This window comes from Lissotriton helveticus, chromosome 8 (assembly GCF_964261635.1).
Source record: "Lissotriton helveticus chromosome 8, aLisHel1.1, whole genome shotgun sequence".
In the NCBI taxonomy this organism is placed as follows: Eukaryota; Metazoa; Chordata; class Amphibia; order Caudata; family Salamandridae; genus Lissotriton; species Lissotriton helveticus.
In genome coordinates this window covers 1,436,836,148-1,436,862,886 of record NC_136069.1, presented here as the reverse complement: position 1 = coordinate 1,436,862,886, position 26,739 = coordinate 1,436,836,148, and the positions used below count along the sequence as shown (strand labels likewise).

General features: G+C 47.2%; 1 protein-coding gene across 2 annotated transcripts in view; it reads right to left on the bottom strand.

The window, feature by feature from the left end:
• GABPA (GA binding protein transcription factor subunit alpha) overlaps positions 1-26,739 on the bottom strand; it is a 301,636-nt gene that overhangs the window by 242,246 nt on the left and 32,651 nt on the right. For both annotated transcript variants that reach the window (XM_078658370.1, XM_078658369.1), the window contains exon 2: positions 7,928-8,024. In XM_078658370.1, coding sequence (XP_078514496.1) covers positions 7,928-8,004 — 77 coding nt within the window. In that variant the 5' untranslated portion in view covers positions 8,005-8,024. The remainder of the gene's footprint in view (positions 1-7,927; positions 8,025-26,739) is intronic.

Sequence of the window (26,739 nt, the reverse complement as noted above, 5' to 3'; positions counted from 1 at the left end):
TTTTGTTTATACAAGCTTAACTAGGGAGTACGAATCCTCTCGTGACAACTCTCTCTCCCTTACTTGTTATTTTTATTAGCAGCTGTACATACGCCAGGAAGGGCAGGAACAAATTGAGGCGTCGCAATAAGGCAAACAGATATGTCCAGCTCAGGGAATCAAACGCGCGTTCCATGTCAGCCAAAAAAAGGGCTGCCTGTTCCCCCAAGCTCTTCCAGGCCGATATCGCGACATGGGCGCCCCGAATATTGTGGCGAGTAGCACGCTGAGGCATAAAGCCTGCCTGGTCTGGATGGACCAGGTCTGTAATGTGGGGCTTGAGCCTGTTGGCCAAAGCCTTAGCCAGAACCTTGGCCTCCATATTAAGCAGCGAGTTCGGGCGGTAGGATGCGTGACTCCCCGGGGGTCTACATAGCTTCAAAAATACCACCACCTCCACGTGTCACCAATCCGGAGGGAGCACACCGCCCTCGCACGCCTCCTCCACAACCGGGCGGAGGCGCGGACCCAGCTGCACGTAGAACCGCCGAAAAAACTCGCAGGGGAAGCCGTTGGTACCCGGCACCTTACCGGGGTTCAGCTCACCCAGGGCCGTGCCCAATTCGTCATCTGACAGGGGCTTGTCCAGGAGTTCCCGCACGTCGTCCGAGACCGCACGTGGGGGTAGATCATCAATAAATCGCTGGACCATATCAGCCGCCAAGCACTCCTGTGGCGCATACAGCTCCTCATAATACGGGGCGAAGCTCTCAGCTATTGCTGGGGGCTCAAGTATGGGCACCCCCCGAGATCTAAGATTTGAGGTAGTGGTTGGGCATGTAAAGTGCCCTGGCACAGGCGGTGTAGCATCTTGCACGATTTATCCCCCCCACTGGTACACTTGACTACGAGTGGCCAGCTAGGCCTGCCGCGCCTCCTCCATCAAAACCGCAGTATACTGTTGTTGGGCCAAGACTATCTGTCATCTGGCGGGCCCACCTCCCGACTTGTACACTCCAATGTCTCCAACTTCGCCTCGCGCTGCACTAAATCTCGCCGCCGCTCTTTACAGGCTGCCGCGCACCAGAAAATATCGACACCCCGCAGAGTGGGTTTTAACGCCTCCCAAAGGGTAGTCGGAGAGTCAACGGAGCCCACATTGGAGGTCAGATAGTGATCTAGTTCCTTAGTCATATGCTCCCTGTAGTCGTCCTGCAGCAGGTGCCACCTCGACATGCGCCATCGGAACGGCTGTCTAGCCGGGCATATGCTAAATGTGAGGGCTACCGGTGAATGATCAGACAGGGCTCTCGGCAGAATGTCCGCCAACAGTATTCTATGGGCCAACCCCCTTGGAACGAATATGTAATCCAGTCTGGAAAACGAATTGTGTACCGTGGAGAAATAAGTGTATTACCTACGTGAACCATGTTTATACCTCCAGTCATCCGTCCAGTCTAGGCCCGTAACCAGGGCACGCAGTTTGGTAATGGGTCCCCCCCATAGCCACTCCCTCGCCAGTCACCCCACTCCGCCACCTATCACTACCCAAATCAATTGCATCGTTCCAACCCCCCCCCTATAATAGAGAGGGTATCAGGCATGGCACCCCAAAGGGACATGAGCTTCTCCACCAGCGGCCACTGTAACGGTGGCGGGGCATACACACAACCAAGGGTCACCCGGTCTCCCACCTGCACAAAAACATATTTGCCATGTGTGTCTGTCCAGAATTTATCGTACACGTAGGAAACCCGACGGTGTATGAGAATAGCAACCCCCCTAGATCCCCTCGTGAATCCCGAGTGGTACATTTGGGTAAACCCAAACCGTTGGAGACAAAGTGCCTTCGTGCCGAGTAGATGAGTCTCCTGAAGTAGCAGGACATTCACCCCAGCCCTCTTAGCATATTGGAAGACAGCCCCTCGTTTCACCTTGTCCAACACCCCCGCACATTCCAACTCAATATGCGCAAGGAGCCAGGGCCTACCCGCCTTTCCCCCCCCAGCAGCGGACATAAGACAATATTACTGTGTAGGCTACCGGTGTCCCGGTGGCTCAGCATGCATAGAACATGGGAAACCTATAGCAGCGAAACATGCGCAAACATTCCCCCCAACCCCAAACCCAAACATCAATCCCCCGCTCCACCCCCCTCCCCGTACCTCCCAAACATGGAAGCACCTGTCGCGGTCGAATCGCAGCCCAGTCCCCACGGGGGAACAAGAACCACCCCCTCCAATGGATCCCCAAGTGACAACCCATAAAAACGGGGCTCTCACTCCCTCCCTCCCACTCCAGCTGGGGCAGGCTCCCGGCCCCAGGAAACTATGCACCTGAGCGTCCATGAGGACCATACATACAGTTCTAGACGAGAGTCCCAGACTTCATGTTACTTCTGATTGCTGCTCCGGTCCCGGATCTCCTCGACGAGGCGCAGAGCCAGAGTGCGAGCTGCGTCCAGATTTCGATCTCCTGCGATGGCGCTGCTGACTCCTGAGACCCCCACGGGCCACACCACTCTAGGAGGAATCTGATTCTCCACCCTGGGCCGCGTTGACTCGAATTTTCACCGTCTCATCCGTCCATTGGAATACCTCCTCTGGGGAATCAAAGAACAGCGTGCGGGACTTATAGATAACTCGCAGCCGTACCGGGTAGAGCAAGGCATACTGGAGCTTGAGGCCACGGCGACGGGCCTTGGCTGCAAGGAAAGATTGACGCTGCTGCTGCACCAACCGCATATAGTCCGGGAAGATGAGGATAGTTGCATTATCATAGGTGAGGGAGGCCTTCACCCTCGCCTGCCGCAGAATGGTGTCTCGGTCAGAGTAGTTCAGGAATTTGGCGCTGATCGGTCGCGGGCGTGCCCCTGCTGGGGGCTTCTGCATGAGAGCCCGATGGGCCCGCTCCACTACAAAGCAGCGAGACAGAGTGTCCAAGGGAAGCCAGCCCTTCAGCCATTGGGCCAAAAAGCGCTCCACGTTATCACCCTCGCAGCCCTCTGGAAATCCCACAAAGCGGAGGTTGTTCCGCCGAGCCCGCCCTTCTGCGTCCTCTACCGCATGACCAGACCCTTTTGTATTTTTTCCATGGCCGCGACCTTCTTTTTTAGCACTGAAACGCATCTTCCACCTCAGATACGAGAGTCTCTGTGCCAGTGATTCTCTCCACCGCATTCCTCAGGTCCTGGCGGAGCAATGCAACATCGGCCCCCACGGCCCCAATCTTGGCGTCCAGCATGTCCCTGGACTGTGATATGGCCGCCAGCAACGCCGCATTATCGGGCCCTGAGGCCTGCGACCCCCCTGCGCCAGGCGCCTGGCCCGCCTCCGTGAATTTGTCCAGGGTCCCTTGCTTGGAGTGGCCACCGCCAGTGCGATCCCGCGTCATTACGGCAATGCAGGATATTCCAGGCGATAGGACTCCCCACTCCAATGCCCGTCAAAGCCGGCCAGGCAGAGGTCAATTGGCCCCCCAGGAAAGTCCACAGGCCGCCTCCTCCTCTTCACCAAGGGACTCCGCTCCGTGCACCGTGGCCCGCACAGACCACCGACTCACAGCCGCAGGCCGTCCGAGCATATCAACTGGAGCGTCAGCAGCCCCCAAACCGCACCAGGGCCAGGTCGCGAGGACAGCCCCACCCGTTCAGTGTCCGCTGCTCCCACAATCGCCGCGGCCCAACCAGGCCGCCGAGTACCCCCCGAGTTGCCACCCCCACCTCACAGGAGGACCATGCGATATGCTCAGGGGGGTGGTGGGGAGGGAGGGAGGGGGGAGAACAGGCGCCCTCACCACCTGACTCCCCCAGACCTCAGCCCCACACCACAATGGATCAAACTCACCACCGTAGGCCTGGGCCGGTAAGCTGACCGCTCAGGACCCCCAGATCCGGCCAGACGTCTTCGTTGGCAGTGCAGGATCTCCAGACGGCGGTACGCCAAGGATCTCCAGACGGCGGTACGCCAAGTCTCTCCACTCCACAGATAAGAGATAGCCGCCCCGCTACTCCGCTGGGGGGGACCCACCTCGGTCCCAATATGGCACAATAGGGCAGTCGCTATGCACTCCTCCACAACCGGGCAATACGGGCCGACCCGACTAGCCAGCTGCCACACCAGGCCGCCCCCGGCAGTGCCGCCTCACCGCCCCAGCCGCACTCACTGTAGGCAGCAGCGGGCCGCTCCTCTGACGCAGCCCGCAGTAATCACCATGGCCCAGGGTGCTTAAGATGGCCGCGGTCCTCCGCGGGCCCTCCGACTGACCGCACCCGCTCTCCCATTTTGGCCCGTCTGCTCAGGGCCCTAGCAACTGAGCTAGGCAGCGCAGTCGTCCACCAGGCACTCCCCCGATATGCAGCCTCCTCCCGATGGTAGATGGGGGAAGCGCCACGCCGCCCCGGAGCACCAGCATGCCACTGCCGGCCCCGAGAACCACGGCCTCGGCCAGGCACGGCACTCCAGGCCCCTGCTCCGCCTCTACCGAAGCTCACCAGTCTGCCCCCTCGCCGCAGGTCGCCACACAACGCTCCGCGAACCCCCAAAGAAATCGGAGGGTCGCCAACAGAAAGCGTAAGGTCTCTGACAACCGGTGGGCAAGTGATGACGCTCAGGGCAGGATTTGTGAGCAGGATATCTGAAGGCTGGCCGGAGCGAACCTAGAACACAGCCGCCATCGTTGCCGGGCCAAGCCACGCCCCGCATGCTTGATTTTGAAAAGGAAACTGTTCGAGCTGGTTAAACTGTCCAGCTACTTCAACTATATGATGTGGACTGTAAAACTCTCACGTGGTGCACAAAGCTGTCTGTCCAACTGATCCATTTATCAAAGTAAAATGCAAATGTTGTCTCTACTCAAACTACCACAGGAAGATTGGTACCATTCCTTGACTTGGCAGTTATGGTTATCATTACTGCTGTAGAAGCAGTAGCTTCAATTTCATCTGTTTCAGGCTGCTGATTGAACAGTCAACAATATTGCAAGTGCAGATTTGTACAAAGAAAGAAATGACGCAGGAGTTATTACTGTCCCCAATGTCGTCTTAGCCATGCATGCATGCATGTTACTAGTAGCTCCATTTTACCACACAAAAGTGACTTTAAATAGCCTTGCATGGATACATATCTTCCATGGTCCATTACTTGACATGCCAATGTAGTCTTTCAAATTGTTCCATCTAAATTGGAAAAACTTGTCCAAAGATTTAGCATAATTCAAAATGTTTTCTCTTCCTATATTAGATATGAGCTACTGTGACTTCAAAGACTCAAGTAGGCACATATTGGTCACACTTGTGCCCGGACTGCCTTAAAATGTGGCAGTTGCTGCGGCCCTGTATTTCTAGTGCACTGTCGCCAGTGCACCATATATTTACATTAAATATTTGTTTTATAAGACTCACTGCAAAAAAACACAAAAGGTTTTGTAAACACAGGAAAAATACAGCATTTGTCTATTTTTGGGGTTACACAGCTAAAAATGCACTGTTAAGAACAGATTTCAAATTGTTTGAAAAACACTGAAATCCACAAAAAATAAACACTGAAAACAAGACAGCCTAAGCATACTGCACTCTGTGGGCGAGGGTCTACTTTTCTACACGCATTTAACTCATAGCCCAGAGAATGAAGCAACACACAACAATGAGGTAGAGAATTGTAAGGAGTAGATCATTTGACGTACATGTAGCATGTCAATGAGGAATGTTACACCCGTTATCGTTCTCACACTTCTCCCAACTACAACTATTCTAACAGGCACATATGTGCTTTCTCTGTGGGAGAGGAAGGGTTTGGGACTGTACCCAAATCAAGTCAGTAGTGACTTCACATACAGTCTGACTGGAGGTTTTGAGCCCAGGTTCAGCCAGCACCCAGGGTAACCTACCAAACTCAGACATTTATGAAAAGTACACAACCCGGGGAGTCCAAAGGGGTGTGAGGTGAACCCAAACATTCTTGAAAAGTAGTCAAACCAAGCTCGTACCCAGACTGCACGCAAAGGGCAATCTTTAGCTAAATCATGGCTTTTCCTCACATTTCTGTAAGAGACAATTCCATAATCTGCACAGGATCTACAAAATTCCTACCGCCCAGCATTTCCACACTTCTCCCGATTAAAATTGAATCCCACATGGACGGATGTGTCCAGAGTTACTTAAAGTATCAAAGCTTTCAAAATGTGTTTATGTAAAGATAATGTGCATCAGAAGCATAAACCATTTCACTTTGGCCTTTAGCAATAAACAGGCAAACACCCCAACTATTATCAATAATACGAGGACCCAAGTTAACAATTTCATGTTTTTTCACCGATTTGAAAAAGGGCCCATAATAAGCATGCATCTTGTTGAATAACATTTGGCCCTATGAACATGAGCTTTGAGGATATGTCATTTCTTTCTCAGATGCAGTGGGAGTGAAATTAACAGTCACTCATCTTGGGAAAGAGAACTTTGCTACAGAGACACCCTGGGTCTCATTTGATGACCTCTGGTGATCAAATACTTCTGTAGGGGTTGGTTACGGATTGTTCTTTAATGCAGTCCTACATCATTAATTTTGTAGTTAAAGGCAATTAGAGCCATTCTTCATCAGACAATGATAGGCAGTAGCTACGCTAGAGGGTATCGCTCTAGGTAGTTTTGGGGCCTTAATTTGATCTGTAACTTGACCACCAACCAAACGCTATAGTGGTTTCCCAGAAGATGACAGTGTCTGTAAAAGGAGACTCTTGCTCATTACCAACTGTACTTCCCTAAAAAGGAATAGGGATTGAACACGACAGACTCAGCCACTGCCCATTCACCTCCAAGAAACCAGAACAGACTCTGGTGTGTGACAGACACTTCACCGCCCACTAAAAGGTGCTGCCATGTGCACTATATACATGAGGTAACGTATAAAATCAAGAACACTAGCCTGAAACCCTCATATCTTATCCAGGAATGCTACCTTTTTCTCCACCTGGAAGACTCGAGTGTGGAAAATTAAGCCACTGGCCTACCCACACAGTGAAGTACAAAGCTACTGGATATTGAGGACCTATTATAAAATATAAAACATTATGGGAGCAAGAGGAGTGCTATCTGGCATTGGAGCTGCTACCTTGCTTCTAAAATATAATACAACCTTTCAGCTACTCTGGGGAATGGGACAGACCAGTTTCCCGTGGGAAGCTCAAACACACAAGACATAACTAGACACAAGGAATAATACATTTTTTGGATGAAAAAAACAAATGGAATTCAGCACTGCTTCTGGTACAGAGAACTGACAGGACAAGCACCCCGTAAACCTTTGCAACCTCTAACTTTCCCCTTACTTCACATTATCTTGGATAGAGATTGGCATTGTTCTCTATACTCGGTGGGGCACAGGGGAACCAGAGGCAGCCAAGTAGGCATGAAATAACCAATGAACATCAGGGGTTGTTTACTTTTTAACAAAATAAAATATGAAATGGAAGGCCCTAAACAGCCAGGCACAAAACCTGCTTTCTCACTTAAGAGTCACCGTCTGCATTTTACCTCCCCTGAAGCACATGAACATGCATTAAGGGGAAAGCATATACAGGAACTTGACGCTCCTAGCAACATAAGAGTTGTCTGGGGCATCAGGCAGTGTGATTCTGTTATTCTGGCACATTACATCTAATTTCTTATATAAACTGAATAAACCTTCTACATGGGTGTTCACTTGGTATCAGAGTGACAAGTTGTAGCTTATGAAGGACAAAATATAACCAACTAAGAGTTGCACTTTAATGAAGATTCTCTGAATTAAGACCAAAGGTTTTAAGAAGTTAGCTTCTTCCTATCTACGTTAAAAGAGAAAAGACATTCCACAGTACTAATTTTTCTCACTTTTTTTCTCTCAAAAATCCAACCACTCTAAGATGTGGGCAATCTGCTAGACACATACAAACCATAAATTAACATACTGCATACCTTTCTTCGGTGCATTCTGATCTTTCAGTTCCATCAATCTCTATTTCTATCAGCTCCTCCGCCTCTCTTTTCGTCATGGCGAGAAACAGTTTGAGTCCTGTGTGCAAAGAAAGATCGGATTAGTCCCACTTAAAAACTGGTGTTTTACAAACATAGTTCAGCGTGCTTTTGAAGATACGTTTTGCCATCCCTCAGTGCATGAAATCAGGGTATGTATCAGCCAGCAAGCTTATTTATGTGTTTAGACTAATCTAAGACGGTTTTTAGGCAACAAGCCGTGCCATTATGTAAAAGTAAATAATGCGATGGATACAGACAAAGCAGACAATGCTTTTGTATTCACGGCGTTATTTTCAAATCACTGGCTGCATCCATTAATTCTAGAAACAGAGGACTGGGACACTTTTGGTTTTCCTGCAAAGAGACCTTGCTTCAGCTGTATTGGGGCATTAATAAGAGGGTCTCTCCAGTCAAACATATCACATATTTGTACAAATGTATTTTAAAAGTTGTTAATGGATTGATTAATTAATTTTTCTACTACGTATTTGATGCCATCAACAGCTTCAGCACCAAAGCAGTTTCTTGAAGCAGACAACAGATGCTTCATATTAACCAACTTAATGGTATTCACTTTATCGGCCATGGAAAGAAGGAGGACTGGACAGCTGCCCCTGCAATGCATTGAACATTAGGGTGCTTCAATATAACACTGCAGAAATAAACTAAGTTAGGACGAATGGTCCTGTACACCGTGGACATCTCAGACGTTTGAAGACCTGCGGCAACAGCACTACATTTCTTAAGCAAGGATGATTCGTAGATACATTGTGATCCAAAGTGTTTGCTCAAACAGACCAGAATAAAACATGCTCTCCATTACATCCAACCACTTTCGTGACAGTTTTGGCTTATCATAAGATTAATCTTTGATCAAGAAGTTGAGATAGTCCGCCCAGTAAAGTAGTAAGCAATTCAGAAATGTTAAGTTCTGTTATTAGTGAGAAAGGGACATAATGACTATTCTGTCAGGATTGGCAATTTCACTAGATAGGTAAAGAGATGTTGACCTATTTTTTCATTGACTCCCTGCATTCTTCTCGAACAATCATTATTTCAAACGTTCATGCCACAGGTGCCATCATGCTAAACGCATAAAACAAGGGTAGAGGGGAGGTGGAACCAGATATGTAATTAAGGATCCTCCCTACAACAGGTTTCCTAATCCACTGGCATGTATGTCACTGCAGTCAATCAGCTCAGTAGCTAGTGCAGGGGTTTTCAACGGTTTCTGTTAAAAGAGTTTTGTTCAGTGAAAATCATTGTGCGCTACTATTATTAGTGGTGTAATAGTGACCACATCAGAGACAATTAACTTAGTGGCCACTATGCAGGATTACATGAAGTGATCACCTCAGTGCATCAGGAGGGTTGTCGGCAGTAATGTAGAAAAGGATTGGTCTATCTGGCATGCCTCCACCAAGGTAATACATAACAGCCATAGCTGCAGTCCCTGTGCATCAAGGTAATACTGTTAGTTACAAGTCTCCCGATTGTCACATGATTTATCACTCAAGTATACTTTAAATGTATTTCGTAAATTCAGCCATTTTTCTCTAAACATCATCTAACAAATTCTGAAAATACAAACATTTCCATCTGAAAAGCACTTTTTAAGTTTGGTCTACATGTATTAATTCAACCGCGCAAAAGCCTCAAAGTTGGAAGGTTGGGCTGCACACAGGAAAGCTATATACAGGTAGGCGGAGAGCTACCAGTAGATGCCAGCTACTCTAAGATACTCAAGTGTTCATCTGGTGTGCTGTTCCTTGGGCTCACCGTAGTGGCTAAATGAGATGTCTGAGAAGACGTGTTAAAAGCTAAAAAAAAAAAAAAAAAAAAAAAGGATATATGAGCAAACAACTAGGGCATTTCAAGGTCTTGAATTTGCATAAACAACATTGAGCGTCCAACTGATGATCAACTGTAGGTGTTTCAATTCCAAGGTAGAGCAGATGCCACATCCGGACAAAAACATCCACATTAATTTCCAGATGAACAAAGGCACTGTTTCCCTGCACTGCTTTATAGGCAATGCAGTGGGCCTTTAAAGAAATTCTTCTTACAACTACGGATGGGCTGAAATGGTCTAGTACCCGATAATTCATACAAATTGATAAATTCATTGAAGCATATGAAGCAGTTTTTCAAGAGGGCCAAGGTGGAGGATGTTGGTGTAATCTGGGCATTCGAAGCAAGGATAACTGCTACCTGAAACCCAGGGCTGAGATGGCGCCAGAGAATTCCTTTATGACTGCACGTTTATTGTTGCTAGTAATCAAATCTCCACCCACATCCCCCATTCCCATGATCTTGCAGCATGGATTAGCTCATTTCGCGCAACAAAGAAAGGCACCAGGTAACTGTGATCTTGCGCATTTTGAGGCACTTTATTTTATCTTCCCTACATCCGAAAATAGATATGTAGAATAGAGGATAATGCCATATCCTAGAGCCCTCCATTAACATTAGTGGAAGGGAAAATGTATTAAGGAACTGCATTTACCAGTAGTGAAGTGATTGCAGCAGTTAACGTTTCTTGTCCCTTTTGAGTGAAGGGCCTTCAAGGTGGGGCTTTAAATTGGTCTACAGTTATCATTTAGTCAGGGGCTTCCTTTGCCAGTGAAGCAGGCAGAAGTCAGAAACAAGCACCGCATCGTAAGTAGGGAAAGCTTTTAGATGGAGTAAATATGTCAAGGCCTCCTGGAATTCCTGATTTCCGGGAGCTCGAAGTCCCATGGGGCGCAAACGGCATCAGGAACGCCCAGAATTGGACCCTGTAAGTCGTTTCTGTGCAGGTAAATTGTGGGGAAATCTCTGGAGGTGGCATATGAAGGGTCAGATGGGCTAGTTAAGGGGCAATGGAGTACAGCCTCCAGCTCCCGAGAGCAACTTTTCAGTGCAGTAGGAACAATTTCCCGCTGCAACAATGGGTTACTAAAGCTGCTCGATCTCCCCTTTAGAAAAATAATCTTTAAATTTGCACGTTACATTTGAGTTCAATTAACAATGTTTACACACCTCTAGGAAAGAGCTCTTCATCATCCTATAGACATCTAATCCAATGGTGGATAGACTTTTATTATTAATTTGCCAAAGAGAGCACTATATAGCCTTTGGCAAAGTAGAGGGGTATTATGTGAGACACTGTAGATAATAGTGCAACTAATCTATGTAGATCTGAAGTATCTTCTAACCAAGCACGCCTACCTTTTATTCACTTATGTCACCGATCATATACTGTTAAAAATTGCACTGAATGTTTCAGATTGTCGGAGTCAGCTGTTTTAGCTTATGATTCCTTGAACAGATGTTTCAACTTTCTTCTCCACAGGCCTTCCTTCTCCAGTCACCCTAAAACAATATTCATGTTGGTTCTATTGAATTACCCTTTCCGGACAGCCAGCTTTAGTTCCAATAAAACTAAATTCATGATTATCTATTTCCACCCTCTTTCCTGGTATCTTTTTTTTGGGCGGGGGGCTTAGGTTGCTTACTCTGATTATGGATCATTGCATGTATTGTCCTTTTTGCTCTTCTAAAATTCTGGTAAAAGAAAGCATATGCTGGTCATGATTTCAAACCACTGCAATGCCTAACAAACATTTGCTTCAAGGCTTTACCTATACAACATACCTCAAGTCACAAGATGGGACCTATCACTCCATCCTGTGGGAAGCTATGAGGAAAAACAAAATGTATCTTTATCAGGGACATCAGGAATTCCAACAGATACACAGTGGAAATAAATGGAGTTGTTTGGTGTGGCACATCAATCAGAAATGTTGCTGGCTTTCATTAAAACTGCAGGTTTGATTTAATCAAAATCAGAGGGTGTGGAACTTCTATAGACCAATGCCCACAACACATTGTTTGGGGTCAAGGGATACAAGTTTTAATGTTTATTTTATCCTTGGGACAAGTAGGCCCAATCACCTGCAGCACAAACCCTTTAGGTTGCCAGTACCACATTATAGATCAGTGAAGTGCATTGTTTGCAGTTAAGGAAGGTAACATTTGTGTCTTTATGTTAATGCAGTTCAAACATATATTTATGGTTCATTTGCCTTTATTATATAAGTAAATCTTGTAAGTTTGAACTGCACTACTGACAGTGGTTCCAGTATAAAAATGTGTACAAGTATACAAAGTTTACCTACATGAGGCTATGTATAAAGCTTCCCAAAAAATTTCCGGGGGCGTGGCTACCGGCCGAGCAAGATGGCCGCTTAGCCTTTGAGCTCCGTGGCGACTTTGCCCTTTACATTGATCCGCTCATTTATCCGAGTCTCTGAACTGCCCCGGAGGCTGTCTCCCCACGTCGGAACCTGAGCTGCATCTTCCGGTGAAACTCCGGTAAAAATCAAACTTTGCCCTCCGCATGAACTGGCGTCTCCCTGAGTGCGGCCTGCTAGCAGCAATCTGACGGGAGACTGTAGTGGCAGGCTCCGGCCGAGACGGACTAGACCACATTCGGAAGCCGGCCGCCGCTGTCATCTGGGGGTAAGACGGCGCTGCCCTCGGCCCTTCCCTACAGCATCCGACGGGCCGTGCACGCTACACACCTGGCTCGCCTCAGCTCTGAGAGACCTTTTGTTGCGACCTGTGGTGGCTGACTCCTTGCGGCGTCGATGCCCGTTTGTGCCGGTTGAGAGGCCCCGCTCCCACCGATGACCGCGAGAGAGGATACAACACACTGATGACTGGCACTGCGGCCCTGTTCTCCCATCCTCGCAGGCCTGGTGTTCACTGCTTGTGAGGTGTTTCTACCGCCCACGCTACCCTGCACTATGCCATAGCCCTTTCGAGTGACTTTCTATGCCCTCCGCAGCGATCCGGGCACTGGTGAGACATTGTGCGGTGCCCAGTCTGGGGCGGCTGCGACCCTGGGGATCGGGGTGTATCCCGGTGCGGAGTAGGCATTGCGGGCTGCTGCATCATTCCCTTTGTGCCACGCCGGAGTGTGCGTGGACTTCTCCCGCTCCGCAAAGTTTACTGAGGGTCTAACTACTTTGCCCACCCCGGAACTATTACGAACTGTGTTCTCCCCCCCTCTGCCCCCCTCTACCCGCTGCGAAAACTGCCCTGCCATCGGGGCTACGACATTTCGGCATACCTGCTGGATTGCTGCTCTCTGGAAGCGTGAGGTTTGGACGGATTACGTCTACAGTGTGTTTATCGGTTTGCTTCAATATTACGGGCAGAGGGCCGAGACACCACTCTACGCAGGCGAAACTGGACAAGTTTGCATACGATAGGGGCTCCTCTCCAGTGCACCCTCAAGGTAAATTATCGGACACGGACGGGACTAAAAAAGTAACTCTTGAGGACATTATGACGGCGCTGGCGAATGTGCAGACCACGGTGGGCACTATTTCTACTGACGTCTCTTTGCTAAGGGCGGACCTCCACAAGATGGCGGACAGAGTAAAAGAAGTGGAGATAGTGGCTAAATCTTTGGTTGCGGACACTTCTGAACTGCAGACCTCCGTCGCCCAGCTGGAAAAAGAGAACAAGTTACTCGCGGAGAAACTTGACGAGCAGGAAGGGCGCGCGAGACGCAATAACATCAGAATTATTGGTATTCCGGAGTCTAAAGGTACCCAGGCAATGGACCTGTATGTAGAAGACTTGATCAAAACTAAGCTACAGCCAAAGGGGCTCTCCCATTTCTTTTCGGTGGAGCGTGCCCATAGGGTGCCTGGTGGTAGGCCTAAGCCAGGGGTGGCCCCGCGACCAGTGCTCGCCAGACTGTTGAACTTCCGGGACAGGGTTTCAATTTTGCAAGCAGCAAGGGTCTACCCATCCATCCGTATTTTAAATTCAACTGTATCCTTCTTCCCGGATTACACTGCAGCTGTATCTAGGCGGCGGCGAAGCTTTCTTGAAGTTAAAAAGTTGCTTCGGGCACAGGAGCTACCATACTCCATGCTCTTCCCTGCAAAATTGAGAGTAGTGACGGATGATCGAACATGGTTCTTTGACACGCCTGAAGCGGCGCATGACTGGCTCGAAGGGTGGCGCACTGTGCATCGTTCAGATCGTAGACCCAGACCACATCACCCACATGATGGAGAAGATGCCTCAGAGACGCTTGGCACTGGACACCTGGAAGCGATCCATGACCCACTACGAGAAGAGGAATGAGTACTGTCATGAAATTATTGACTCCTGCTGCCTATGCCGACCCTGTCGCCAAATGCACTTTCACCGTTCTTTGGTTCTGGACTGGGACAGACCTGGGGGGCTCTAGAGGGCTGGAGCCTTGGTGAGCTCTCCCCCGACAAGCAAGTATTTTAGTTATGGGAGGGGAAAAAGCACTCTGCTGAGTTGGGGTGGCGGGCAGTTGGAGGTTCGTCAAGCAGGGAGGCAGGGAGGATGGGTGGGATCCAGGGTGGGGGGGTTTGTGGGTTGTTTCCTTTTGTTGCTTTTGCAGTTTGTATGACTGTTAGGGTGCCACTCTGTCTTAATGAAGGTACAGTGCAGGTCAAGTTTATCTTTGGTTGCACGACACTACACTACGCCATAGATGGCTACATGCGTAACAGATGACGCGGGGGCTTCTCGAACGCATTCGCCCCGTCAGTCAGACTTCACTGTGATGACGTGGAACGTCCGGGGATTGGGTGACAAAGTGAAACGAGGCCTGGTTCTGCAATACTTGAAACGATGTAGTCCTGCCGTAGTCTTATTGCAGGAAACACACCTAGTAGGCTCAGCCACCAAGGCTATGAATTAATGGGGATATGCTATGGTGGAGCATGCAGAATTCTCCTGCAGCTCCAGGGGAACAGGGATCCTTGTCAGGAAATATTTCCCTTTTGTATTGCAGCAGACGCATGTGGATGATCAGGGCCGCTCTGCGGCAATTACATGCCAATGGGAGGGTCACTTGTTTAATTTCGTTTCTGTATATGTCCCACCTGCCTTGCACGCCACTGCACCGTCTGCACTCTCAACATTTCTTCTGACTTCACCTGTCGCGACGTTGGTGATAGGGGGTGACTTTAATGATATCATTAATGATGAGATAGATAGATATCCTTTCAAACCAGTGGTACGCGGGGGGAGGGGCTAATTGGTCTTTTGGATGCCATGGGGCTCATAGACTGTTGGAGATATAAGCATCCCGACGATAGGCAATACACTTTTTACTCTGCGGCTCATAGTTGTCTTACCCGGATTGATTACATTCTGAGGACTGCGGACAGCTCACAGGGTATAGAAGAGGTAGAAATCCGCCCCAGAGGTATTTCTGATCACTCCCCACTGCTACTAAAGTATACACACCACCGGACACACAGGCGACGCATGTTCCCTGTTCATGCTGGTTACTTACAGTTTACCCCCCTTATGGCTGACCTTGCCAGAACCACTAAGCACTTCTTCCAAGAAAATACTGGCTCGGTGACCTCTCCAAGCACTCTTTGGGAGGCCTACAAAGTGGTCCTGCGCGGGCAAGCGATGGCCTCATTTACAGGCCATAAGCGGGCAGAGTTGGACGGACTCGAAGCTGACCTATCCGCCGCTATAGCTGAACAAGAAACACACCCCTCGCCTGGGGCCGCCCAGAAGGTTCGCCTCAAACAAACCGAATATGTAGCATGCCAGAGAGAAATGGCGAAAAACACTCTATAATCGACTCGACAGAGTTTATGAGATGGGGGACAAGGCAGGGAAGATGTTAGCTTGGCTTGACAAAAAAGAGAGGGCGAGTAGAGTCATTGCACAGTTGTCATAACCCACGGGGACTACAACCTCAGATCCTGCGTCAGTAGTTGACCTCCTGGCTGATCATTTTGAGGAAATGTATGCCCCCCAAGCGACATATACGACGGAAGAATCGTTTGAGTACATTAAAGATCTGATGATCCATCGCCTTTCCTCAGAAGCGGTGCTTCTACTAGAGGCGGGCATCACTGCTGAGGAGATACGGGAGGCGACCTATTCGCTCACGTCTCACAAAGCACTGGGTCCTAACGGGCTTCCGGTAGAGCTGTATAACAAACGGCCCCCTGCCTTCTGAATATGTTCCATGATAATCTCGAAGCTGGGGAACTGCCTAGAGATCAACGCCTTGCCACGATTGTTGCGATTCATAAACCGGGCAGGCCTGCGACGAATTGCACCTCCTATCGCCCGATTTTACGGGCTACCTTGTCTCTGCGCCAGGACGCTCCTTGGCTGGAGTATCTGTGCGCACAATAAATAGACGTAACATAACATAACATAACATAACATTTCACTGATAAACGCAGAACCAAAGATCCTCGCCAAATTGCTTGCGATGCGCTTGTCCCCCACCTTGGTGCATCCAGATCAATCTGGTTTTATGCTGCATCGTAGTACAGCACTCAACCTTCGCCGCTTACACGCAGTCATGGCCCGCCAAGAATATATACGGGAACCTGCTGTCCTCTCCCTAGACGCCACTATGGCGTTCGATACAGTAGAATGGACATATCTGTTTACAGTGCTTCAACACATGGGCTTCGGCCCTAAATTTTGCGCCAGGGCCGTCTGCTTTACACCAGGCCCCTGGCTCACGTGGCTGCCAATGGACACATCTCACGGGATTTTCCGCTTGGCCGCGGGACAAGGCAGGGATGTCCTTTGTACCACTTATTATTTGCACTGATTCTAGAGCCATTAGCGATCTGGATTAGATGGGAACCCTCTATTAAGGGACTCCGGTGGTCTACCGTATGGGAGGACCGCATATCTCTCTATGCGGATGACATACTCCTTTACCTTACTTCCCCCAAAAAATCCATTCTAGAACTGCTAAATGTATGTGAAAAATTTGGAAGAGTGTCGGGTTACAGGATTAATTGGTCCAAGTCTGTCCTCTTTGTTCTTGCTGGCCTCCCGCCGGTGCTCCCCACGAGCTGCCCCTTACGGCCTGTTGCAACGGCATTCAAATACTTGGGTATATATGTCACGTCGGACCCGTATGAATTCTATAACTTGAATCTGAAGTCGCCATTGGACTGTTTCAAACGAGATGTGAAAGTCTGGCGGGCTCTCTCCCTCACGCTCTTGGGTAAAGCGGCCCTATATAAAATGAATGTCACTTCCACGCTTCTTGTACCTCCTAGAAAATATCCCCTTTGTGGTCCAGGAATCTTATTTCAAAGCAATAACGGCGGCAGTCTCTTGTCTATTGTGGGATGGAAAGTCAGCACTAATCGCGCAAGATAAGTTGGTGAAGGACTGGTATGATGGAGGCATAGCACTCCCAAACATCGAACTGTACTACTGGGCGGCCCACCTTAAGCAAATTAATTACTGGTTACATGCCCCGCAGACTGAGCCAACAAATTTAGCAGATACAGTGCCTTGAGGTTAGAGGACTGATGAGCAATGTTCCCTCTAATTTTTTTCCTCTGTGTGCGGCAGTGTAAGGTCTAAGTGCGCTGCAACCAAGGCAATGTGCGCCAGTAACCAGACTGCGTGTGTGGGTTCAGCGCCAAATATCACTCCAAACTTTTGCTTGAAAAAATAAAGTCTGTGCATTTCCACACCAACAGCACCACGTGAACAGTGTTAAGGCAAGTTTGAAACAGTCCCACATAACGATTTGAAACCTTGGCAGCTATGTTGCTGCGTTTCTTTTCTTAATAGAGCTGAGCTGCGCGGTGATTGTGTGCATTCGTTAAAGTTTTCATGTTAATTGCAGCTCATGACGGGCACTGCGATTTTCATGAAAACTTTAACAAATGCTCTCTTTGAGGAGGAAAAAGAAAATATAATAACTTAGTTATTATAATTTTAATTTTTCACAGGTTTATGGCTGGGTTAGGGTAAGGCGCATCAGACTAATGTATTTTATTGCTGGTGTTCGCATCACCGCATTAAAATGCATCAGTCACGCATTTTAGCGCTCCTCTGACAGTACTGCAATTGAGGCGCCCTGCCAACGAGCCAGCACCAGCATGCTCAAATTGTCTAACATATATGAGCATGCAACTGCGTCATCAAATTTAAAATGCTATGTTTCACTCCACACATAAAAATACAATGTTTTTTCCTCCAAACACAGAATGTTACTCAAAGACTTCTGTTGTAGCACAAGTGCAACGCCATCCAACATGGGTCCCATGACCACAGACCTTCCTTCATGAACCCAATCACGAAACATGGTGAGCCCATTAGAAGAACCTTTGTCATGATATCCTATTTTAACATCGATGATACTAGACGCTTTATTATCAGCAATAGATGCATTAATTTCACACCTGCTGCTGACAGAAAGTTCGAATTTGACAGTCATCAGTAAAACATAACCTATATCTTCTAGTGCCTCACCGAACCCTTCATTATCCTCACTGCTTTTCAGTGTCTGCACGAGACCCCTGGAACACCTAATTGTACAGTACGTAGTGCAATTCAAATGTATGAGGACTAAACTACAAATCAGAAAACACAAATGATCAAAGCAAGATCAAGGGGTGTCTCAGAAACAACTTGTAGATAAGTGAGATCTGCTTAGGCCTCACCAGGTCCTATGTCACTGATCAGGACAGCTTCAGCTTAACCCTAGCCTTTGATTTGAAGGCCTTGGGAGCTTGGACACACTGCAGTTGCCATTCTGGAACAACGGATCACAGACACCTGATTTGACAACTTTTTTGCTACATTTCAATGATCATATAAATGAGCAAACTGCAACTCATGATGCTTATAAAGGTTCTCTTTTACTGCAAGAAAAGCAAGATGGGCAGTTAATAAGAATGTTCATTCTATTCAAACTAGACTACTGCAATGTAGTCTATGCCATAGCTCAAAAATAATTAGACACAGAAACTCTAGAGAATCGAGAAGCAGGACAATCCGATTTGCCTCAATTGGATTAAATCTGCTCACATCACATAGACATCTAAAGAGCACCTCTGGCTCCCAGTAGAACAAAAAAAATGAAGTAAAAAAATATATCTGTACTTCACTTCAACCATACTATCCCATTAGGAAGCTGAAATCTTATCGCACCCCTCATGCCTCAAAATTAAGAAAGATGGATGGAAAACCATTTGAGTGCAAAGATCCAACTGCTAGCCTATTCAAGAAAGCCATGCTTTAGCTGTCTAGAAGCTCTGTAATGACCTTCGTCCGCACATGGTTAATATAACCTCGAAACATGGAACATTAATACGCCACTGAATCTTCAAGTCTTCCAGTGTTGCCAAGTGGCTTGCGTGTGCTGCACAAAAACACATAGATGGCACAAGACTAGCCACCATCGCAATGATGCGTAACACTGTTTTTATCAAACCTGCCAGTTCAATTTTACTACAGTGGAAGTGTTAATTTATTCTGGCATTAGTGCTGATTAAGAATGTTAAACATTAAGGAAAATGTGTATATAAATGGTAGCAGCACAACACAATTGTATCTTGCAGGTTTTACGTGTCATACAGTGGAAATAAAAAAAAATGTGCAGGTTAGCTATAAAGCTCTCACAGTTCAAAACAACTGTCAAGGTGCATTGCTAAGAATGTGCTGAAAATGTCCCTTCAAAACTGGTGCAAATTAATAGGAAACAATTGCAAATCTCGGCACTAGGCCCATCTAGTCGTGTTGTTCCGAGCACGCCCAAAAGTATATGTATGCTGCTTGGTCTCCAGCCTTGCCTTGGTGTTTTGCTCTGCATTGGCCTCAACGGTTATGAACTGGACTTTACTCCAGCAATCCCCGATGGAAAGAGGTGTTTCTTTCTTCACACGTGTTATGTTGCAAACTTAAGTGACAGCGATGAGAACAACAAAAGAAGCTGTTTGACCTCTGAAACACCCTGGACACAAATGTACCAGAGCAAACATAACCATGGCCTATATTCGGTGAGTATTTCATAGTGAAGTGAATATCAATATGTGGACCCAGAGACAGAGTGATAGACATGACAAATGGGAAAAGACACATATAAAACACACTAACAACAAAAAAACACATACACAAATACCTCATTGGTGGCACTTTAAACAGAAACTAAAACACATGGTAAAATCGAATTGCAAACGATCTGTCAATAGAAAAATGTACATCAAGTTGCAACGAAAAAACGAGGTTAGCTTCAGGGCTGGCATGCTGTAAGAACAGAACAAACAAAGTCCACCCACTTTGCCGGAAACAAACAATTCAGAGTCCTACGTGAAATGAACATTAAGCAAAAAAGAGCTACGCAATGTTTCCAACCACGTGAGATACTTTCACGAGCGCGACACCTCCATGGTCACCCGACATTTGGCACGTTAATTGTTGTATTCTGAGCCGTGACAGTGGGTATTTGTTTATTAATTACGGATTTTTAATACAGCACAGGCCGCATGACATCGAGTTTGGATACCGCAGTGTTGAATAACTAACTGGTGGTCGACTGGTCAGCGAGGCATCTCTTGAGGCATGCGGAGACAATGAGATGTCTACATGACGTCCAGGACACCCTCTCATGTGAGCTTGGAATGAACACATGCTGGAAGGTAGTAAGCAGGGAATCAACAGGAAGAGGGCTACATCAAATGACCGGAAGCCACAAGCATAGAACTGAAGTAGTACTGTATCTCAATTCCTTTACCTGGAAGTAGTGTTTATGTAGAAGCGTGCCCACAAGATCATCGGCACGCTACTTCAGAGCGGTTCGAAACACTACGCTGAAACTGGTTCCACAAAAAAGTTACGCATTGAGAAGTATGGAGAGGTGTACCCAGCAGGGCCTGGCATGTGCACACTGCACAGCAGGCAGACTTTAGCCGTGTTTCTAGACTTGCTTTATTTCTTTTGTTTTGTAGAGTAAGGCTCTGGGGCACATTGTGTGCTTTTGTGAAAGTATTCATGTTAATCGCAGCTCGTGAAGACGCTGCAATTAACATGAATAATTAAACTAAAGCAGACAATGTGCCCCAAAATCTCACTCCACAAAACAAAAGAAATAAAGCAAGTGCTCCCTCCTTGACCTCACAAGCTGCCTCTCCGAAACCAGGAAATGCCCGTTTTTCACGCTGCTCGCCTTTTAAAGGCGGCGACGGGAACGCTCTCTGGGGATGTGTGTGCGCGCCACACACACGGCACTGCGCGCTTGAGAGGACGGAGGTGTGCGCTGGCGCACGCGCACATGTAGAGGGAACAGTGCTGATGAGTAATCTCTACAGTCGCCACGCGCCGCCTGACTTAATAGGCCCTACGCATCACTCAGTGCATCTGTGGTACAAAGCTCACAGACGCCTTCAATGCTACGGTACTATTACCCAAATGACGCCGCTTTGGGACTCGTACAGATTAGGCTCTCTCCGTAACAGCAAAGGGTTCCAGAATTGGGACAACATAGGTATTTCGGTGGTGAGAGACCTTTGGAAAAAGGGTAAGGTGGTGGACTTCGCTTTCCTACAGACGCAATACGATATGGCACGGATGGAACGGTTTAGATATATCCAAACTAGACATGCGTTGCAGACTGCCATTCCGCCGGGTACAGAATTACAGGAATCCACCCCTCTTGAAGATAGGCTGTAGACAGAACACATGCCGGAAAAGGCAACATCCCTCACGTACCGAAAGTAGTTAACTACCTTCCTGACATGACGTCCAAACTGAGATTGAACTGGTCCCGAGACCTAGGCACATTGGATTACTCCGAATGGCAAGAGGCCCTCTCCTCTCCCCGAGAAAGGGCCATCCTCTCCAGGCTCAAATTAATCCAGCTTAAAATACTGCACCGCACGTACTACACCAGAACGATTTTACACAAGATTGGGAAGGCGTCGCATGTGTATTGCCTTCGCGGGTGTGGGGAGGAAGGGACATTCTTTCATACTTTGTGGAACTGCGGTGGGATAACAATGTACTGGATAGCAGTGATGCGCACCATTTCTCAAACTCTATCTCCCTTTTGCCTGATTCCCGGCGCTGTTTGTTGAATGTATGGGAAGCTAATGACTTAGCGCATCGCCAACAGGATTGGGCTATGTTGGGTATGATGGTGGCGAAACGCAATATAGCCAGGCTGTGGGGCTCTGATGTCCTACCCACACTGAGGAACTGGTGCAGAGATATGGATGAGGCAATGGTGGCTGAGAAGGCGGTGTTTGTTCACCGTGGGTGCCCTGGGAAATGGGAACAAATATGGGGTGCATGGAATAGGTTCAGGGGTAATATTTGCGAACCCCCTAGACTAGATGAAGAGGAGGTTGCCTCGGACTGATAATTGCTATTTATGATCCTGTGTGATATTGTATTGTTGTGCCCAATTCAAAGTACTTCCTACAACTGTGACTTTTGACATCAGTTACGCTTGACTATGCCTGTATTCTGTATCTTTATTTAAGCTGCAAAACGTATGTTTTTTTCGCCCTACTTGTTTACTTAATAAAAACAATTTCAAAATGCTTTCCGATTAGAGGAAAATATTTGCAGAACATTGAAAGCAAGATTAATTGTTTGCTTTCAAAATAAAATATTAACAAAACGCAACCAGGAAAATAACGTTTTGCTGAACTACTGTTAACTTTTAGGTACCATTTCTTTGAAGCATCATTTAAAAAAAATGTGTTGATACAGGCTAGTATTTCCATTTTCCCAAAATATTCATAATGGAAAATTTGTATATCAGTTTCAACAACATTATAGGAAACAAGCATTAGCAAAGCCAATAGGTCGGACATTGGTGGTCAGCATATTGGTTTTGTCAATGCGTGCCTTGTTTGGATATTGTTTTTGTAAAGCTTTATTGTTGTGGGGTCTGCCGGGCCTCACCATTATATCATAAATTAGCAAAAAGCTAAAATATTTTTGGTCTCAAAAAGCACACATTGGCACTGTTGTCCTTGGCACTGAACAAAACTACTTTGTGTGCCGAAGAGCAGAATGCAGTCATTCACAGTGAAGCCAGCAGATAGATAGGACAGAATTGTATTAAATGTTAAAGGTCTTGGTTAACGCCAGGCCTAATTAGTGACCCAAATCTTAAAGAAAGGCAAAAAAGTGCACCCATGGAATATGTCCCTGCATGACTACAGACTTACAGCTTTCATAAATTCACAAAAACTTACATAAGTAGGCCAGGAAATCGTACTTCCAGAAAATATTTGTGAACTGCATTGGGCACTAGCGAATATGCATGTGTAGTTTACAGGCTCATTTTCCCTCCAACCATTTTTTTAGTGAACCCTGGAAAGTTTTACTTCTGCCTTTGTCAAGAGTACATTTCAAACCATTCTCAGAATGGAAAACAATTAGATAAGAGATGGTGAAAACCCCTTAAACATGCAAGTTAGTAGGTTTGCACACACTCATAAGTGCATCCCAACCGGGACCCTATTGCATACTGCTAACTTCAGCCCCAGTATGTAGATCTGCGGAAAGTAGTCAAAATAAGTGATTCGCTGGTATTCAAACCCCACTATAATTTAAGCTCAGGGATACTTGGATGCTATTATTAGATCTCTTATATAATGAGATTGCCGACATAAATGTTCACTGCACTACATGCCACCAAAAGGACAAGGGTTTTTTTAGGTCTCGCTTAGCATTGCAGCGCATGCGCTGCTCGCTCTGCGAGACTTAAAGGAGATTTAAGAAGGGGACTTGAAGCCACGCACATCATTTTCATTGGGTCAAGCCAGCGTTTATGCTAAAACGCTGGCTTCCCATTGGATGGTATGTTTTTGGGCCGCAGCCCTTTCTCCCTTTAGTCCGTTCCATCCGGACAGGCTTGTCTGCTTCGGGAAACATCCTTTACAATGCACTACCATTACGACGCAACTATTACAATGCAAGTCATTACAACAACTTTCGCTGGAGGGCGCTCTAGGATAGGAAATAGTTTAATTACTATCCAACACCTTCCCTACTATCCACGGGGACTGGAGTTGGAATAGTAAATTAAACTATTCACTATCCAGCGCCCCCCAACGCAAGTCGTTGTAACGACTTGCGTTGTAAAAGTTGCGTCGTAATGGCATGCGTTGTAAAAGCATGCGTTGTACTGTCATACATCCGTCTGCTTCACAGCTGTTGTGAAGCAATTTCTTATTTTTATGGGGCCATGTGTTTCTAATTAGCGTGGAGAAGCGCACTGCTCTCGACCTCTCAAATGAAAACAAAACGTGGTTTCGTCAAGATTTGTTTCCTCTGAGAGAAGGAAGGGGCAGTGCACGCCTCCACGCTAATTAGAAACACATAGCCCCCTAAAGATAAGAGATCGAAGACGAAACCAAAATTCTTCTTGAACACTTCAGAGTGCCAGGCCTCCTCTGCCATACCTCATCACCATAAGGCATCCTCTACCCCCACCCCCGTCAGTGCCAGCCCTCCTCTACCGTCCCTCACCAGTGCCAGGCTTCCTCTACCGTCATTCGTCAGTGTCAGACCTACTCGGTCGTTCCTCGTCAGTGCCAGGCCTCATCTGCCGTCTCTCATCAGTGCCAGGACTCCTCTACATCCCCTCACCCCCGTCACTGCCAGCCCTCCTCTGCCCCCGTCTCATCTCTGTGCCTGGTAATGCCAGCTCGAACTGGAGCCCATTATTGGATGATCATTATCCGCCAATTACGCCGCATTAACCCGCTGCCACTGAGCGGCGCAGCAACGTCAGCCAGTGACCTGACACCGCAACAACAGACCTCGCAGCGCTGGGCGTGTGTAATACTGTGATAATTACACCCACAGGTAGGCGTTACTCTGCAGTAATGGACTTCACGGCGGGAAGAAGGTTACACTACAATAATAACTCCTCTAGGGCGCGTGCGTTGCACTCAGAGCACGGCGCGAGTTACACTACAATAGTAACTCCTCTGTGGCGTGTATGTTACATTCAGAGCACGGCGCAAGTTACACTACAATATTAACTCCTCTGTGGCGTGTATGTTACACTCAGCATGGTATGAGTTACACATACACATAAACTCCTACCACACACACACACACACAAAGACACACTCGAAAACTAATACATACACCTACTATCTACTACACGCACATACACACAAATGTCCTCACACTAACACACACATACAATAATACTCAAGTAGAATGTACAATGCATCTGACAGGGCTAGATGAGCCGGGCCTTGAGCTGGGCAGATACATTAAGGGTCAAGGTTGTTCTGTGTTTCTGACAGAGATTGAAGAAATGATCAAGACTGAGCTATTGGCATTGTAAAGGATGCTGCCTTTTATTTTTGTGTTAATTATTAAAACAGATAGAAGATATTGTCATTTACAACGCCAATAGCTTAAACTCTCACTTATGCTATTGTCATTGTAAAAATGACAATGCATTTTATTTATGTTTTAAAAAGAAAATCAAAAATAAGACATTGTCATTTACAATGCCAATAGCTCCGAATCTCGCAATTGCAAGACCTATAGCATTTCAAATGCTTGCTTTTTCTCTATCTGGACAAGTAGATTTATGAAGCAACCTGTCCCATGGACAAGAAGATTTTTTATTAAATTCCACACTGTAGGAAGCGGTCTGTATATGGTATTGCCACTAGGTGGTTATACTGTGCAGAGTCCAGGGGTGCCCCAAAAGTGTACAGGCTCATTTGAAACCCAAAGTGCTCTATTAGTGGTAGTGTGGGTGAGCAGCCTTAGGCCTAACACGGAGGAGTGTAAGACATGTATTGCTCAACATTGACCAATAATGGACACATGACTCAAGAAGGAGATCCAGACCTATTTTAGAAAAATATACTTTATTTGTATTTTGTTTTAAGAACAAGATCTTCGCAATAAGGCAAGTACATCAAAAAAATATGAAACGTTTTTCAAAGTGAAAAGTATATAACAGCTCAATGTTATCCTATGGGGAAAACAATATCACAGTAAACAGATAAGTAACACACTTACAATTCCAGTCTTCTGGACCAAAGGTCAGCAAGTGGTAAGTGTCAGGTGAGTGCCAGAACTGCACCACCAGCAGCACTGGGGCGGCCGGGTGGCAGACGTAAAAGTCAGTTTGGCCCAATGCTTTTTAATAGATACTAGGTGTGCCTGGAGCAACACTGCTGGCAGGTAGGAAGGTAAATCGGTTGTGGGGCCAAGCTTTGGGGGTTAGGACCAGCAAAGGGGGCCACAAAGCAGCACCGAACATACATCACCAGGCACATGGGCAGCCAGGTGCAGGGTGAAATTTCTGTGTGAGGCGCCCAATGCTTTTCAATGGAGATTCTACTTTTGGCAAACAGGTTGCAGGCGTGCCACCGGAGGCTGTAGGAGAGAGACCAATGACAGCAGAGGTAAATAGAGGAGAGGTCAGCCAACACTTGACACGACATCAGGATCGCTGGGGCGACTTTACTGCAAAGATGAGCCACTCAGACTTGGGCCATTGGGTGCAGAGGGGCATAGATCGTGGTTCCAGCTGGATATGGAGCCTTTGGAGTTGGTTTCTTCTAGACTTGCCCACTGTCCATGGGAGATTGGAGTCTTTTACAGAAGGAAGTAGTTTTCCCTGGGTTTTAGAGGTTGCTGGCTGCAAAACAGGTTGCAGGTACGCAGAAGTTGGACAGGCCAGTAGGGCTGGGGCCGAAGCAGTAGTCGTCTTCTGTCTTCTCTGCAGGGAGAATATCTAGTTTCTATGGCTGGGGGAGCCACCTAAATACTATATATAGGGGCATTTCCACATGAGTAGCAGGAAGGGCCAATAGGCACCTTACCTAGGAGGACTATACCCTCTATTAAGCCATCGTCCTGTGGGAGGAGACATTGACCTAGCCCAGAATGGTGGGGTCTCCCCATCTTCAAGATTGCAGGGA